Below are 13,457 nucleotides of genomic sequence, written 5' to 3'. Positions count from 1 at the left end.
ACACCTTTCTCCTACTTCCTTATCCTTCCTTCTTTCAATATTCAATAACATATGGACGACTGGACGACTTTCCTCCCCATTGGAGAGAAGCCATAGTATTACTTTTCCTGAAATCTAACAAAACAGGTACTCTTCCCCAAGACTACTGCCCCATAGCACTTATAAGCTGCCTATGTAAATTGATGGAAAGAATGATAAATTTTAGAGGTGTGGTACCTAGAATACCACCAAATAATTTCACCAAACCAATTTGGATTTCGTCGCGGCAAAAGCACAGCTAACCCACTAGCCTATGAAGAAACACTAATCACTTCAGCATTTGCACGCCGTGAGTCAGTATTAGCTGTCTTTTTGGATCTCGAAAAAGCATATGATACTACTTGGTGGCACCATATACTACAACAGCTCTATCTCCGCGGAATACGTGGAAACATGGGTTTTTATAAAATCCTTCCCCTCTGACCGCACCTCCCATGTCAGACTTGCCTCTTCTACTTCCCCCTCCTTTCCTCAATTTGAAGGTGTCCCACAAGGCAGTGTACTGAGCACTACACTGTTCCTCATAGCTGTAAACAGATTAATGTCTGCTTTACCACCAAAAATCTGTCGATCACTGTATGTAGATAATCTAGCCATTTTTGCCTCCGACCGTTCCTTCAAAGTTCTCCATCAACTTATCCAGTCGTCAATAACATCAATCTCTTCCTGGGCTACCAACCATGGCTTTCGTTTCTCTACCTCTAAAACCTTCTCCATCCTTTTCTCTCTTTCACGTATAGGCTCCCAATCTCCACTCCTCCTTTATGATACCCCCATCCAATGCCGATCTTCCGGCAAGTTTCTTGGAGTTATTTTTTACTCCAAGTTATCTTGGCGGGATCATATCCTTTCTATTAAAGAAAAAGCTCGCCATCGCCTCCGACTACTAGAAACCCTCTCCCACCTATCCTGGTGATCAAACCACAAAACACTCCTTCATCTCCATATTACTCTAATCCTCTCCACCCTTGACTATACTTGCCACATATATTCTTCTGCCTCTGCCTCTCTTCTCTCTCTCCTTGATCCTATCCACCATTTCGGTCTCCTCTCCAGTTGAGAGCCTATACGTTGAATCAGGACTACCATCCCTCTCTAGACAACGCACTCTTCTGTCCCTAAGAAACTATGCTCGCTTCTACCAATTTTCACTCTCCAAACTAACTGTCCCTCAACCTCTTCTTCATATCTTCTCTTCCTCTCCACGTCTACCTGTCCCTTTCCCTGTTTGTATGGACGCTCTTCTTTCCCATTCATCCTTTCCTCATCTCCGAATTCTTCCTCTTTCTACCCAAACTTTCCCTCCCTGGCTAGTACCAGTCTCTTGTAATTGCTCCTCTATTTACCCTGATCTACCAAAGTCTAACATTCCACCTTCTATCCTTCTCACACATTTCCTTGCTCATATCTCTAGTCACTCCTCTAGCACTCATATCTACACTGACGGGTCTAAATCCAGCTCAGGCTGCTGCTGGTTTTGCTGTAGTCTTTCCCTCTCAGACTTACAGCGTTCCTCTTTCACCTGAATCGAGCGTCCTTACAACAGAACTATATGCTATCCTCTTTGCTCTACAATGCTTATATTCCATCTCTTCCTCATCCTTCACCATCTTCACTGACTCACGTAACTCAATATCATTCATACAGTCCATACACCCTTCCAACTCTATAGCCCATAAAATACACGACGAGCTATTCTATCTGTCTACACGACAAAAAACAGTGAATTCTTGCTGGATACCCAGCCATGTCGGGATTGCCGGCAACGAAAAAGCAGATAACTTAACAGGATCTGCTGCCCAGCCCACAAGTCACCAACTCCGTTTTTCACACATCCCATTCACCGACTACTACCCCGACATCAATACTTTTCTTTACAACCAATGGCAATACTTCTGGTCAGGTCTGTACACCAACAAACTCCAAACCATAAAACCCTCAATCTCCCCTTGGTCAGCTCCATACCATCAAAACAGACGTTAGGATACTGCCCTTACCCGCCTACGAATAGGCCACACCAGAATCACTCACTCACACCTCATGTCACATCCCTCTAACCTACCTCTGTGCCCTTTATGCGATGTCCTTCTCTCTGTCCCACATATCCTAATATCCTGCCCTCGCTTTACCGAAGCCCGTACCCTTCTTCCCCGACCCCCCAACTTGTCAGACATCCTTACAGAATCCCCCACCTTTTTTATTGATAATTTACTCTCCCTCAGACGCATAAATATCCTTCATTTGATCTAATCATCCATCGTCCTTAACCCTTCCTCTTCTCATCAATACCTATACTACTCCCATCTACCCTTTCCTCCTACTCCTTTAAATACTATACTATCATACAGTAAATGACCGTCGAAACTTAACATTTTAATTGTAATAAAGAATTTTAAAACCCTCCCAACACAATACAATACCATAGTGCTATATGACCTTTATTTTCTTGTCATTATTACTTACTTACATATGATTATGTATTCCAGATGCAGAAGAGCAGAGAAGACGAGAAAAAGAAGAAAAATATGATGGTGAAGAGAACGAAAACGATGTTAAAGGATATGGGGAGAGCGAGCTATGCAAAACTCATAGTTCCGAAAACTTCGAAGGCAATACTACAGATGGAGCTGAAGAAGTTGATTGTGCTCATAGGAGATTATATAGGTGCCTATGTATTCGTGTCCCCGAGTCTTATGGTTTGAATATCGATTCAGCTTTTGCTAAATACCGTGAAAATATTAAGTGTGTAATTAGAACGGAACTAAAGAAGAAAATTGGTCCTTCTATCAAAGCCTGCATAGAAACTCGCATTATCCTGCCCAGACCTTCTTTTAATCTAAATGAGCAGGACGAAGCAGAAGTATTCTCCCCCAGATCAGAGCTTCGTCGCATTTACAATATCTATGATGATCTGGACGAAATCATAGATGGATGGTTAGCCGACTTACGAGGACGTGTGCAGAAATTAGAAGCAGGCTACGGGTGTTCCGTCGATAAAGTAAAACTTATTAATATAATCATCTATGCAGTTGCTACTGCCCAGAGTCTGAGTACATTTGTAAAAAATCCTCCGAAAATCAGTGGTAAATCGCATCTGTTCAACCCTACAGACTCTCAAGAAACGATGGATATGTGTGTGTTAAAATGCATAGCTGCAGACAAGATTCTGAGTGAAAATCATCTTCGGCCATCTCAGATTAAGTCCAGTCTGAGATCACTAGAAGACCTTTCTCATTATGTGAAAATACCCCCTAATACTTCAACAATAAACTGGGAAAACTTGAGGTTAATTGAACAAGCAAATAATGTAATCCTGGACATTTATGGTATGCCTGAGGTAAATGACGAGCTGGAAGAACATGAATCAAATGGCAATCAGCGATATAGTAGGGGAAAGAGATATTTGCTGTCACTTGTGCGCCGCGGCCATGCAATTCCAGGAGCGAGGAAGATCTCTCTTTTACTTACAAAAGAATGGCATGTTGTGCTAATTCGCGACTTGCTAAAATTTGTATGTGCATTTTGCAAACTGAAAGAAGATAACATATGTCTTCCGTGTTTACAAGACACTCATGTGAACAATCATCCCGTCTGTGTTAGTAAAGAATTTAAAAGTTTTCCATCTCCTGGTGACACATTACGTTTTCAAACTTACGGAAAAACATACTCTCCATCTCACGTAGCTTATTTTGGACTTGAATGTGACCTGCCCTCTGACAATGTTTCAGATACTGCCTTAGCCAATCAGAAGGTTAGTGCGTATTTTTATACTATTATAGCTCGGAATGGATCAGTCACAGCAAGCTATTGTTATAGAGGCCAAGACGCATCATTACACTTTCTAAAATCCCTTTCTGAAGAATGGGTTGAAATTAAGAAGAAGAAATCTAAGTTCCCCCTAAATATGACAGCCGAGACACAGAGGAAATTTGACAACACAACAGCGTGTGAACTTTGTGGTAAACACTTTGGAGACAAAGTAAGACATCACCGTCATGACGTAGAGTTTAATAACTATGAAGCTGCTCTTTGTACAAAGTGTAACCTCAAACTACCGGATAATGGTCCTCGATTGACTGTAATTGCTCATAATTTTAGTGACCTCATGGGGATCTTATTAAAGGAAACAAAATCAGACAAAATCTCAATTTTTCCAAATTCCAACACCTGCATATTTAGGAACGTGACAATTGGCAACTTGTCCTTCATAGACTCGTACTCTTTCCTGTCGTCCGGTCTCGCCTCGCTAGCCGAGATATATAAACAACGTTCATCAGATCAACTCACGTATACCGAGTATGAACGCTATCAGTCACTGTTGAAGAAGGAATGTACTTGCCCAAACGCTGGAGGCTGTCAGATTCCCAATCTCAAGCGGAATGTTGGTTTAGTAGCAGATTTTTTTGAAGAACTCCGTCTGGACTGTCAAAAAAAATTTAACCTAGACCCCTCCCACTTTGTAAGTCTGCCACAACTTGCGTTTCAAAGCTTCCTGATATTTTCCAAAGTGGAAATTAGCCTTATTTCGAATCCTATGTTGTCATCCATGATATCAGAAAATATCAGGACAGGGTTTTGGGGTGTGATGCAGCCGTATTTACAGGGGAAAGAAAAAGAGTCGATTTTATATCTAGATTTTAATGCTCTCATTAGTTACAGTATGACGATGAAGTTGCCGATCTCGGATATTGAGGAATTGTCTATTGAGGAGACAAATGACTTTAAAGATCAGATGAAGAGTATCGACCCTGAGGGGGAACATGGGTACTGGGTATCAGTTGACACGCTAAAGGTAAATCCGGACGTGGCCAGAGATACAGATGATTTCCCTCTCGTGATAGCTCCCTTGAATATTAAGGAAAGCCATCTTTCCCCCTATTCTCGTTCAGTGTTAAAATGTCAGAAAATAAAGTATCCCTCTAAAGTAAAAAAACAAGTGGCCTCTCATCTACCACAAAAGGAGGTGCTGTTTGATTTGAAGCATTTACTTCTCCTTATGGACATGGGCTTAGAAATTTGCAAAGTGAACAAGGTATACAAATGCAGACAAGAAGCGTACATGAAGGATTACATTCAGCGTAATATTGATTTGTGTCATCAGGAAAATTCCGAAGTGAGGAAGTCAGTGATGAAACACTTCAATAATGCTCTATTAAATCATATTGTACAATATGAAAACGAAAAGAATGAGACTTATTCGGATGTTGACTCTGTTTGTAAACTTCTGAAAGAAGTTCGTAACCCTTTGTTTAAGTGTCTATATGTGCTTGGAGAAAATCGGACAGTTTCCGTAAAATTAAAAACGCCTACTGACGTCAACCCTTTGAATCATTTAGCATTCGCTATTCTTGAGAATGCTAATTATGAAATGAGAAAATTATACATGGAAATAAAGAAGAAATATGAAGACGGTAGTCAGATAGCATATACAGGTACTGGTTCTGTAATCTTTACTCTGGAAACAGATGACATTCAAAGAGAAATGTCTTCTTACCCTCTGAGTAATTATATAGACCTGTCGAATTCTGACACCCACCCTCCCGCGGGTCGGCTCGGATTCCTGAAGAGCAAAGGAGATTCCCCCAAAATACGAGAAGTTATCGCCCCAAGAGCAGAAACTTACTTCAGTGATAAACGTTTTCATATGGACATGTACAAGTCCTTCGCCTATGGTCATCCAGATATCCCATTACCTGAACAGGAGGAGAAGGCAGAAGATAAAGAAATAGAAGTACAAGAGGAAGCGGCAGCGGCGACAGAGGAGGAGGAGGAGGAGGAGGAGGAGGAGGAGGAGGAGGAGGAGGAGGAGGAGGAGGAGATGGATGATGATGATAATGATAATGATGTTGATATTAATAATAATGATAATAATAACAATGATAATGGAGAGCATGTACCGAACCTTTTACCTGTGACTCCATGGGAAGGCAGAGAACAAAAAGCAGAATTATTTCCACAGAGCCTGGATAGTGTATTACCCTCAGCCTCTGGATATTGTAACAAAAGGAAGGGTTGTGATGATAATGGAAATGATAATAGAAATTACAGTTATAAACGACACAAACATGATCCTCTGTCCCTGCAACCACCGTCGGGCCCGACTACTTACACGTACAAGTCCTTCGGCTTTGGTCATCCAGATATCCCATTACCTATAAAGGAGGAGGAGGAGGAGGTGGAGGAGGAGGTGGAGGAGGAGGTGGAGGAGGAGGTGGAGGAGGAGGAGGAGGAGGAGGTGGAGGAGGAGGAGGAGGAGGAGGAGGAGGAGGAGGAGGAGGAGGAGGAGGAGGAGGAGGCGGAGGCGGCGGCGGCGGCGGCGGCGGCAGAAGAAAAAGAGCGACAGCGGCGACAGAGGAAGAGGAAGAAGAGGATGAGGAGGTTTAGGAGGTGGAGAAGGAGGAGGTTGAGGAGGTGGAGAAGGAGGAGGAGGTTTAGGAGGTGAAGGAGGAGGAGGAATTGGTTTAGGAGGAGGAGAAGGAGGAGGAGGTTTAGGAGGTGGAGAAGGATGGAGATGATGACAAATAGAAAAAGACGTAAAAGTAATGATTGAAAATATCAAACAATAACAAAAAATAATAAATTAATATAACACAATAAATAAAGATAATAAATAAAAGTACAAATACAAATAAAAATACTAAACGAAAATAACAAATGATAACGAAAAATAATAATAATAGTATAAAAATACGGCCATTTGGCTGAAAATACTATATAAATGTTAATATGATATCATGTACCATTTTTTGCATAAACAAAATTGTGTATGTAATCTTATGATATGCATGTATTTTTAGACTATGTTATGTATAAATAAAGTATAGAAGAACATTTGTTTTTTATTGTATTCCAATCGTCCCGAACTGGAACAGCTCTTACTTTTTTAATGATTTTAGTCTAATATACATGAGACGGCTAGTGAGTCTAATATACATGAGACGGCTAGTGAGTCTAATTTACATGAGACGTCTAGTGAGTCTAATATACATGAGATGGCTAGTGAGTCTAATTTACATGAGACGGCTAGTGAGTCTAATTTACATGAGACGGCTAGTGAGTCTAATGTCCATGAGACGGCTAGTGAGTCTAATTTACATGAGACGGCTAGTGAGTCTAATGTCCATGAGACGGCTAGTGAGTCTTATATACATGAGACGGCTAGTGAGTCTAATGTCCATGAGACAGCTAGTGAGTCTAATATACATGAGACGTCAAGTGAGTCTTATATACATGAGACGGCTAGTGAGTCTAATTTACATGAGACGGCTAGTAAGTCTAATGTCCATGAGACGGCTAGTGAGTCTAATGTACATGAGACGGCTAGTAAGTCTAATGTCCATGAGACGGCTAGTGAGTCTAATATACATGAGACGGCTAGTGAGTCTAATTTACATGAGACGGCTAGTAAGTCTAATGTCCATGAGACGGCTAGTGAGTCTAATATACATGAGACGGCTAGTGAGTCTAATTTACATGAGACGTCTAGTGAGTCTAATTTACATGAGACGGCTAGTGAGTCTAATATACATGAGACGGCTAGTGAGTCTAATATACATGAGACGGCTAGTGAGTCTAATTTACATGAGACGGCTAGTGAGTCTAATATACATGAGATGGCTAGTGAGTCTAATTTACATGAGACGGCTAGTGAGTCTAATGTCCATGAGACGGCTAGTGAGTCTAATTTACATGAGACGGCTAGTGAGTCTAATATACATGAGACGGCTAGTGAGTCTAATATACATGAGACGGCTAGTGAGTCTAATTTACATGAGACGGCTAGTGAGTCTAATGTACATGAGACGGCTAGTGAGTCTAATATACATGAGACGGCTAGTGAGTCTAATGTCCATGAGACGGCTAGTGAGTCTAATGTACATGAGACGGCTAGTGAGTCTAATGTCCATGAGACGGCTAGTGAGTCTAATATACATGAGACGGCTAGTGAGTCTAATATACATGAGACGGCTAGTGAGTCTAATATACATGAGACGGCTAGTGAGTCTAATATACATGAGACGGCTAGTGAGTCTAATATACATGAGACGGCTAGTGAGTCTAATTTACATGAGACGGCTAGTGAGTCTAATATACATGAGATGGCTAGTGAGTCTAATGTCCATCAGACGGCTAGTGAGTCTAATATACATGAGACGGCTAGTGAGTCTAATTTACATGAGACGGCTAGTGAGTCTTATATACATGAGACGGCAAGTGAGTCTAATTTACATGAGACGGCTAGTGAGTCTTATATACATGAGACGGCTAGTGAGTCTAATGTCCATGAGACGGCTAGTGAGTCTAATGTCCATGAGACGGCTAGTGAGTCTTATATACATGAGATGGCTAGTGAGTCTAATGTCCATCAGACGGCTAGTGAGTCTAATATACATGAGACGGCTAGTGAGTCTAATTTACATGAGACGGCTAGTGAGTCTTATATACATGAGACGGCTAGTGAGTCTAATTTACATGAGACGGCTAGTGAGTCTTATATACATGAGACGGCTAGTGAGTCTAATGTCCATGAGACGGCTAGTGAGTCTAATGTCCATGAGACGGCTAGTGAGTCTAATATACATGAGACGTCAAGTGAGTCTAATGTCCATGAGACGTCTAGTGAGTCTAATTTACATGAGACGGCTAGTGAGTCTAATGTCCATGAGACGGCTAGTGAGTCTAATATATATGAGACGGCTAGTGAGTCTTATATACATGAGACGGCTAGTGAGTCTAATGTCCATGAGACGGCTAGTGAATCTAATTTACATGAGACGGCTAGTGAGTCTAATGTCGATGAGACGGCTAGTGAGTCTAATGTCCATGAGACGGCTAGTGAGTCTAATATATATGAGACGGCTAGTGAGTCTTATATACATGAGACGGCTAGTGAGTCTAATATACATGAGATGGCTAGTGAGTCTAATATACATGAGACGGCTAGTGAGTCTAATGTCCATGAGACGGCTAGTGAGTCTAATGTACATGAGACGGCTAGTGAGTCTAATATACATGAGACGGCTAGTGAGTCTAATATACATGAGACGTCTAGTGAGTCTAATATACATGAGACGGCTAGTGAGTCTAATATACATGAGACGGCTAGTGAGTCTAATTTACATGAGACGGCTAGTGAGTCTAATGTACATGAGACGGCTAGTGAGTCTAATATACATGAGACGTCTTGTGAGTCTAATATACATGAGACGTCTAGTGAGTCTAATTTACATGAGACGGCTAGTGAGTCTAATGTCCATGAGACGGCTAGTGAGTCTAATTTACATGAGACGGCTAGTGAGTCTAATTTACATGAGACGGCTAGTGAGTCTAATATACATGAGACGGCTAGTGAGTCTAATTTACATGAGACGGTAGTGAGTCTAATTTACATGAGACGGCTAGTGAGTCTAATGTCCATGAGACGGCTAGTGAGTCTAATTTACATGAGACGTCTAGTGAGTCTAATTTACATGAGACGGCTAGTGAGTCTAATATACATGAGACGGCTAGTGAGTCTAATATACATGAGACGGCTAGTGAGTCTAATGTCCATGAGACGGCTAATGAGTCTAATGTCCATCAGACGGCTAGTGAGTCTAATATACATGAGACGGCTAGTGAGTCTAATTTACATGGGACGGATAGTGAGTCTAATTTACATGAGACGGCTAGTGAGTCTAATGTACATGAGACGGCTAGTGAGTCTAATGTACATAAGACGGCTAGTGAGTCTAATTTACATGAGACGGCTAGTGAGTCTAATATACATGAGACGGCTAGTGAGTCTAATGTCCATGAGACGGCTAGTGAGTCTAATTTACATGAGACGGCTAGTGAGTCTAATTTACATGAGACGGCTAGTGAGTCTAATGTACATAAGACGGCTAGTGAGTCCAATGTACATGAGACGGCTAGTGAGTCTAATTTACATGAGACGGCTAGTGAGTCTAATGTACATAAGACGGCTAGTGAGTCTAATTTACATGAGACGGCTAGTGAGTCTAATATACATGAGACGGCTAGTGAGTCTAATGTCCATGAGACGGCTAGTGAGTCTAATATATATGAGACGGCTAGTGAGTCTTATATACATGAGACGGCTAGTGAGTCTAATATCCATGAGACAGCTAGTGAGTCTAATATATATGAGACGGCTAGTGAGTCCAATGTACATGAGACGGCTAGTGAGTCTAATGTCCATGAGACGGCTAGTGAGTCTAATATATATGAGACGGCTAGTGAGTCTTATATACATGAGACGGCTAGTGAGTCTAATGTCCATGAGACAGCTAGTGAGTCTAATATACATGAGACGTCAAGTGAATCTAATATACATGAGACGGCTAGTGAGTCTAATGTCCATGAGACGGCTAGTGAGTCTAATATATATGAGACGGCTAGTGAGTCTTATATACATGAGACGGCTAGTGAGTCTAATATCCATGAGACAGCTAGTGAGTCTAATATACATGAGACGGCTAGTGAGTCCAATGTACATGAGACAGCTAGTGAGTCTAATATACATGAGACGTCAAATGAATCTAATATACATGAGACGGCTAGTGAGTCTAATGTCCATGAGACGGCTAGTGAGTCAAATATATGTGAGACGGCTAGTGAGTCTTATATACATGAGACGGCTAGTGAGTCTAATATCCATGAGACAGCTAGTGAGTCTAATATATATGAGACGGCTAGTGAGTCTTATATACATGAGACGGCTAGTGAGTCTAATATCCATGAGACAGCTAGTGAGTCTAATATACATGAGACGTCAAGTGAGTCTAATATACATGAGACGGCTAGTGAGTCCAATGTACATGAGACGGCTAGTGAGTCCAATGTACATGAGACGTCAAGTGAGTCTAATATACATGAGACGGCTAGTGAGTCCAATGTACATGAGACGGCTAGTGAGTCTAATATACATGAGACGGCTAGTGAGTCCAATGTACATGAGACTAATGATGCATGGAGCGCAGGTTGTTACTTGCAAAGAACACGTTGGTTGATAAGACAATCTTAAACATGGACTTTTGTATGGAAATAAAGACATAAGGACATTTAAACTTTGTACAGATTAGTTAATTTAGTATGAAGTAACTAAATCGATGGGTACTTATTTTTTTGAGTTGCCATGATGGTGTTTTTGTAAAATTATATCGAAAAATGAGTTTTTTCCCTAGTCACACCGTCCGATTTCAGTAACATGTATTATTATTAGCATTATTATTGGCTTTATAGCAGCATGATTTTAAATTTGATTCATCTTGAAACTCATAGTATTCATTGGTGTCAAAGCAATATTACATCTTAAAACTTTACTCACACACACACACACACTATTGACATTCAGTTATAGGCAAAGAGTGATGATGAGCTTGACTTTGTGTCAACTTTTGACTCAACACATGACAGTGATGAGCAACGCGCTGTTCACGTGTCATAACATGTAACAGCAATGTCCTCGGAACGTCTTCTTTCAAGTGGAGAAGGAAGTAGAGTGTTCCTTGGAGACACTCCTTCTGCGGTAATTCCGGCCTCAAGTTGGCTCTTGATGAGGAATCAGTGCCCTTGACATCTTCAATGAGTTTATCACTGAGGAATTCATTGCTCATAAAGTTGAGGAAACGAACAGGTATGTAAAGGTGATGCACTTAACTTCATCTACACAGTATTGCTATACTCAGATAGAAGCGGTGACCTCTGTACCTACATAAACGAATTCATTCCATTTGCTTACAGGTTTGCTCAGACTAACGAGAGGAAGAGAAGCCATGGGCGGAGGTGGCAACCTGTGACATAAGCTTAGTTGCATTCATATCTTGCGCTGAGGCTCCTCATGGGGCTCAGTGGAGGCCACGGCTTTCCTTTAATTGCTTGCGGAATCTTGAGATTGCCCAGGTCATCTTCTCCACGATGCCGAGGGAGAGATTTGAACAGATCTCTCGTAACCTCCAATTTGTCGACAACGAGGCTGGCCACCCTGAGGATGACAGGTTGTGGAAGCTGAGGAGGGTCGTCGAAATGGTCGAGGACCGTCTTTGTCCCCAACCAGTCCATCTTCATCAATGAGTCCCTGTGGAAATTTCTGCGCGCGGTCGCGCCGCGTCAGAAAAAATACCGGTGCGAAGACCCGGACGGCAGGAAAATAATCCCGGCTCGGCGCAAACCGGAAATTCCGTTGCAAGTGGGTTAAAACAGGACAACATTTTTATGTAATCTATTATAAGCATACAAATTTCTTTGGTTGATGGCCACAGCCACCAGCGGGGTTGGGGCTGGTGACCTGTACTTTCACTTGCGTACAGCCTGCATTTAGATCTTTTTTTTAATAAAAAAAGGAGGAAAATCCTTCCTAGGGAGGGCAGGGATATTGTGTATGGCAATGGCCTGTAGTGGGTGTCAGTCACTATACATAGATGTATAGATGAGGGATCAGGTTAACCTTGTAGCTTAGAACAGCGTGGCTGATTGAATGAAGAAAGCGGGGCGGGGCGACTGCCATCCACTATAGAGGAGGGGGGCAGGACCCAACTTCTTCCCTCCACTCCTCAATTTTCCTTGTAAATAACCCAACAATTCCTTAGTTTGGGAACATACCTGCTGTAACTGAGAGGGCAGCTACAACTGAGTCTGGTGTTCTAAAGGAAATAACCATTATGTTGAGTATTATCTAAAGAAAAATGTCTAAATTCACATTTTCGTGTAGAAATTAATGAGTTTATCTCTTTAAAACTGCTTAAATTCAGGAGCTTTTGGGGGTCTTCGCACCCTAGTCCCACACACACTGCCTGTGGATCCTGCCAGGGGTCTGCAGCCTCCAGAACCCCGGCTATTTTTTGAGGGGCACCTACTTTGCCCCACCACTTCAAAATGCTTTCCTACGCCTAAAGACACTAGAATATATATATTGTTATTTGTATAATTAGTGTTATAGGTAAGTATAAGGAGAATGAAATTATCATTGTCATTAATATGACAATGTTATTATATTTACAGGAACGAGAGAAGTCCAATATTAGAACTCCATTTCCTCCTCTTTCCCTCTCTTACTCTTCCTGTCTCCCTTCCCCCCCCCCCTCTCTCTCTCTTTTCCTGTCGTCAAAACTGTTCTTGTGAACCACTACACTTTCCTTTTCTGTCTAGCTAGATTCATATTTTGTGCAACAATCAAAGACAACCAGTTTCGCTCTTTTCACTCTTTAAAGAAGACGAAGCCCTCAACAGCGAGCCCCTAAGGATGGCACTCCTGAGACAGCAAAGGTCCTAGTTGCCTGGATTCTTGACCTTAGAGTACATCGATCAATGGAGAAAGGTACCAGATATATGGGCGACAGTTCGTCTTCATATCACCTTGGCCCTAGAGAGGATACACCAGCTCTGCTCCAACGTGACGACGACATGATTGGTGAAGA

The 13,457-nt window shown here is 41.8% G+C and overlaps 1 protein-coding gene and 1 long non-coding RNA gene across 2 annotated transcripts; both read left to right on the top strand.

Moving 5' to 3' along the window:
• Positions 1–6,412: 6,412 nt before the first annotated feature.
• On the top strand, positions 6,413–6,870 carry LOC138864251 (uncharacterized). The gene is made up of 2 exons (XR_011399121.1): positions 6,413–6,477; positions 6,535–6,870. It is a non-coding gene; the product is annotated as an uncharacterized lncRNA (long non-coding RNA).
• Positions 6,871–7,031: 161 nt separating this feature from the next.
• On the top strand, positions 7,032–11,065 carry LOC138864171 (paternally-expressed gene 3 protein-like). Its single transcript, XM_070130229.1, has 5 exons — positions 7,032–7,119; positions 7,225–7,466; positions 8,544–8,874; positions 9,408–9,737; positions 10,167–11,065. Exons 1-5 carry the CDS (start codon positions 7,032–7,034, stop codon positions 11,063–11,065), a joined length of 1,890 nt encoding a protein of 629 aa, XP_069986330.1.
• Positions 11,066–13,457: the final 2,392 nt, after the last annotated feature.

This window comes from Penaeus vannamei, chromosome 15 (assembly GCF_042767895.1).
Source record: "Penaeus vannamei isolate JL-2024 chromosome 15, ASM4276789v1, whole genome shotgun sequence".
Lineage (NCBI taxonomy): Eukaryota > Metazoa > Arthropoda > Malacostraca > Decapoda > Penaeidae > Penaeus > Penaeus vannamei.
This window is presented reverse-complemented; position numbering and strand designations above follow the sequence as displayed.

Excerpts from the sequence above, each read along its gene's own strand:
- LOC138864171 (XM_070130229.1), top strand. The coding sequence starts at position 7,032 with ATGGCTAGTGAGTCTAATTTACATGAGACGGCTAGTGAGTCTAATTTA. Across the intron at positions 7,120-7,224 it reads TAATGTCCATGAGACGGCTA|CTAGTGAGTCTAATATACAT; the intron begins GTGAGTCTAATT and ends TCCATGAGACAG. Across the intron at positions 7,467-8,543 it reads AGTCTAATGTCCATGAGACG|ACGGCTAGTGAGTCTAATGT; the intron begins GCTAGTGAGTCT and ends TATATACATGAG.